Source organism: Phoxinus phoxinus (genome assembly GCF_949152265.1).
Source record: "Phoxinus phoxinus genome assembly, chromosome: 5".
NCBI lineage: Eukaryota > Metazoa > Chordata > Actinopteri > Cypriniformes > Leuciscidae > Phoxinus > Phoxinus phoxinus.
Genome location: NC_136880.1, coordinates 487,373 through 490,832, shown reverse-complemented (window position 1 = coordinate 490,832; position 3,460 = coordinate 487,373). Strand labels below are relative to the sequence as shown.

The 3,460-nt window shown below is 42.6% G+C and overlaps 1 protein-coding gene across 1 annotated transcript; it reads right to left on the bottom strand.

Moving 5' to 3' along the window:
* Positions 1-359: 359 nt before the first annotated feature.
* LOC306998323 (general transcription factor II-I repeat domain-containing protein 2A) lies at positions 360-2,243 on the bottom strand (the record flags this gene model as incomplete). The annotated part of the gene is made up of 1 exon (XM_079612288.1): positions 360-2,243. One exon carries the CDS (start codon positions 2,241-2,243, stop codon positions 360-362), a length of 1,884 nt encoding a protein of 627 aa, XP_079468414.1.
* Between the last annotated feature and the right edge of the window lie 1,217 nt (positions 2,244-3,460).

Below are 3,460 nucleotides of genomic sequence, written 5' to 3'. Positions count from 1 at the left end.
AGTGAGTGGAAGCTCAGATTCCGCTTCTGAAGGTGGGTGACAAGTATCCATCTCTTTCACATCTCTTTCACTCTCATCTGTTTCATCCCTAGAGACAGCTATAACACAAAGGCATATTAGTAAAATACAAGGATTTTAACTGCATAACTGTATGCATTCATACAATAACACTCAGGAGTGCATTTTTTTCTGTATGATACTGAAGCTGTGCCCCAGGGCGTATATACTGACGCTGTTGACATTTCGTTCACATACGACGCGCATGGTACCCTTTATCGTCAATATAAGACGCGTTCGGTTATGGGTAGGTTTAGGTATGGGGTAGGGTTAGACCGCTAGGAGGCACCGTTTGGCCATTTTTATATGCGTCTCATATTTACCCGAAAGGGTGCCATGCTCTCATCTGTGAGGCGGGTGCAGTATTTGGATTTGATGTAATTCATTTTTGAGAATATCTGCTCGCACAGGTATGTTGATCCAAAGATGGATAATACATCAAATGCATATTTCTTCATGTTCCTATAACTGTCAGGAAGAGCATTCCATGTTTCAAACACAAGTTTCTCGATAGTTGGGAGGCTTTCAATTTCGCTCCATTCGTGGCTTTGGGCAAGCTGGGCTTTCTGGCGAGTGACGTCTTCAAGCTCGGCTGTCAGACTTCTGAACTTGGACACCCACAAATCTTTGTCAGCTATATCGGCCATTTCCATTTCAAGGTCAGCCTGAATTACTCCTGGGAATGTGTTCAACAAGGACGGGTCAATCTCCAGGGGAGTGACAGGGAAAGATAGTGTCATTTTTTCCTTTCGGAACTCGCTGAATCTGCTCCCAAATGCAGTTTGCATATCTACGATCGCACCTTGTAAATAATCACCGTTGAGTGTTTGATCGTGATGGGCTTCTTTGAACTCTCTCAGGGAGGGGAAGTGAGAGAGCGTGCCTCGCTGTACATCTCTGGCGAATACAGTCAGCTTGCGCTCGAATGACAAAACAGCTTCCAGCATTTGTAGTGCAGTGTTTCCCCGCCCCTGGAGACTTTTATTCAGCATGTTTAGGTGACTTGTCATATCCACCATAAAGTGCAGTTTTTCCAGCCACTCGGTATCTTCCAGTTGCGGGTAGTTCAGGTTTTTGCTTTTCAGGAATGTTTTCACATGTTCTAAACAAGCAACAAAGCGACGCAAAACCTCACCTCTGGACAGCCATCGGACTTTGTTGTGTAGCAGGAGATCGGAATATTCGCCGTCAACTTCATCTAGCAATGCACGGAACTGGCGGTGGTTTAATGCTTTTGCAATTATCTTGTTTACCATCTCGGTGACAAGCTTCATCACCTCCATACACTCCGGTGGGAATGTTTGTGCACACAGTGCTTCTTGGTGCAAGATACAGTGAAATGCAAGCAGATTTCGATCCAACACTTTCTGTAATAAAGTCACAAACCCCTTTTGTGATCCCCTCATACTCGGCGCCCCATCTGTAGCCACTGAAATCAGGTGGTTGGTGTTTATTCCATTGTCATTTAAACACTTCAGCACAGCTTCACATATGTCCTCTCCGCGTGTTTGGCCTTTCAGTGGTATTAATTCGATCATCTCTTCTTGCGGCCCATCAGAGTTAACATACCTGCATAACAGCGCTGCCTGTTCAATATCGCTCACATCACACGACTCATCACAGGCAATTGAGTATGCTGGAGCTGAATTAATGTCCTTGATTTGCTGATTGGTGATGTTGCCTGCCATTTTAATGGCCCTTTCCTTCACTGTCTTTGCGGAGAGAGGCATATCTTTAATTTTCTGTATTATCTCGGTTTTGTTTTTGAAGTCTGAAAATAGGTGCTCTGATATTTTAATGAATGAATCCTTCATGTAGTCACCATCTGTGAACGGTTTCCCACGCTTTATGATCTCCCGGGTTGCAACAAAACTAGCAGCAGTAGTGAAGTTTGGAGATGCAATCCACTTCTTAAATTTATCTTTGCGCTCCTCTAATTTCTCCAGAAGTAATGCAATCACACTTTTTCTCTCACTCCCAACTGGGTACTTGGCTGCAAATGTAGCATGCCTTCCCTGAAAATGTCTTTCCACATTACTCTTTTTGTTATTTGACAACTTCTCATTACAAAGCAAACATTCAGGCAATCCTTCCACATTGGCAATGAAAGCAAATGATTCGGTCCAAGAACTGTTGAATCCTCTGTTCTCCTCAACTATCTTTCTCTTTTTCCCCTTGGGATCCATGGTCCATGACACACCCGCCGGTTTGTTTGTTTGTCTGTCAGCCACCGGTCTGGCATCACGCGCGCCGCCGCCGATCTGACAGAAACGCGTATCGCAGTATATGACGTAAATCTTCGTTGACAGAAATGTTGAAATTAAATATTATACACATTTTTACAACGTTGAAAAACTTTAAGAATGTTTGTCATGTTTTTCCTCCTACAGAAATTATATTTAATTTTTTTAATAAAATTATATATATTTTTTTTTCCATTTTCATATTTTTTAAAAAGCTCCAGGGAGCCACTAGGGCGGCGCTTAAGAGCCACATGCGGCTCTAGAGCCGCGGGTTGCCGACTTCTGGCCTAAACCATCAGACGGACTCTCCCTCACTGGCTGGCATGGCTTTTTCTTTGCAAAAAAATACTGAATATCTCCCTGCCTTTTCATCCTGTTACACTGCCTGAGATAACAGAGGTAAAAAGGAGGAAATTACTATTTGTTTAAATGGTATGGTTTTATTGGCGGATGACAAAAACTTTACCTTTTGATTTATCACAACCAGCTCAGCTGGAAAATTATAAACTAAAAACAGGTGAAATGTTTAAACCCACGTTTCTACACAAAAAACATGTCAATGCAAATTGTGCGTAGGTCACACCAATTTTCTTTTTATGAATATGGTCCGTTTCGAAGTGTTTATCCAACAAACAATATTCGTAGATTCTCCTCTAACGTTACCCATGTTGTTCTGCGTCATGACTCATGCATCCGCGTACACGTAGACTCTGATCAGAGGCGACGGCGCCGCTGGCTTTTAAAGTGTTGAGCGTTAGATAAACGTCATACGATTTGTTTCGGCACCTCGCTTGCAATATCGCTTGCGTATCGGTTGGGGAAAAAAAACATAACGCAGGAAAACCCTGTTACATTCAGCCTCAGGAGCATAGTAAATGTAATGATTAGCATTATCTTGGTCTGCTCTAAGAGAATACATCGAGCCTGGTCTGTCCTAACACTGAAAGACAGTACCAAACTCTAGCACTGCAACAACTCGCTAATCGGAAAAAATTACCTGTATAAAATAGATCAACTTACCGTGTGTTTTTTTTCCGTTGGAAAACAGCTCGCTATTCTTGGTCCTCGTTGAGAAGCATCGCGACGCGGAATCATGAATTATTCTACTACAAGCTGAAAGATTATGATTTGAATTTTTGAGTGACAGACAAGTAGAAGGG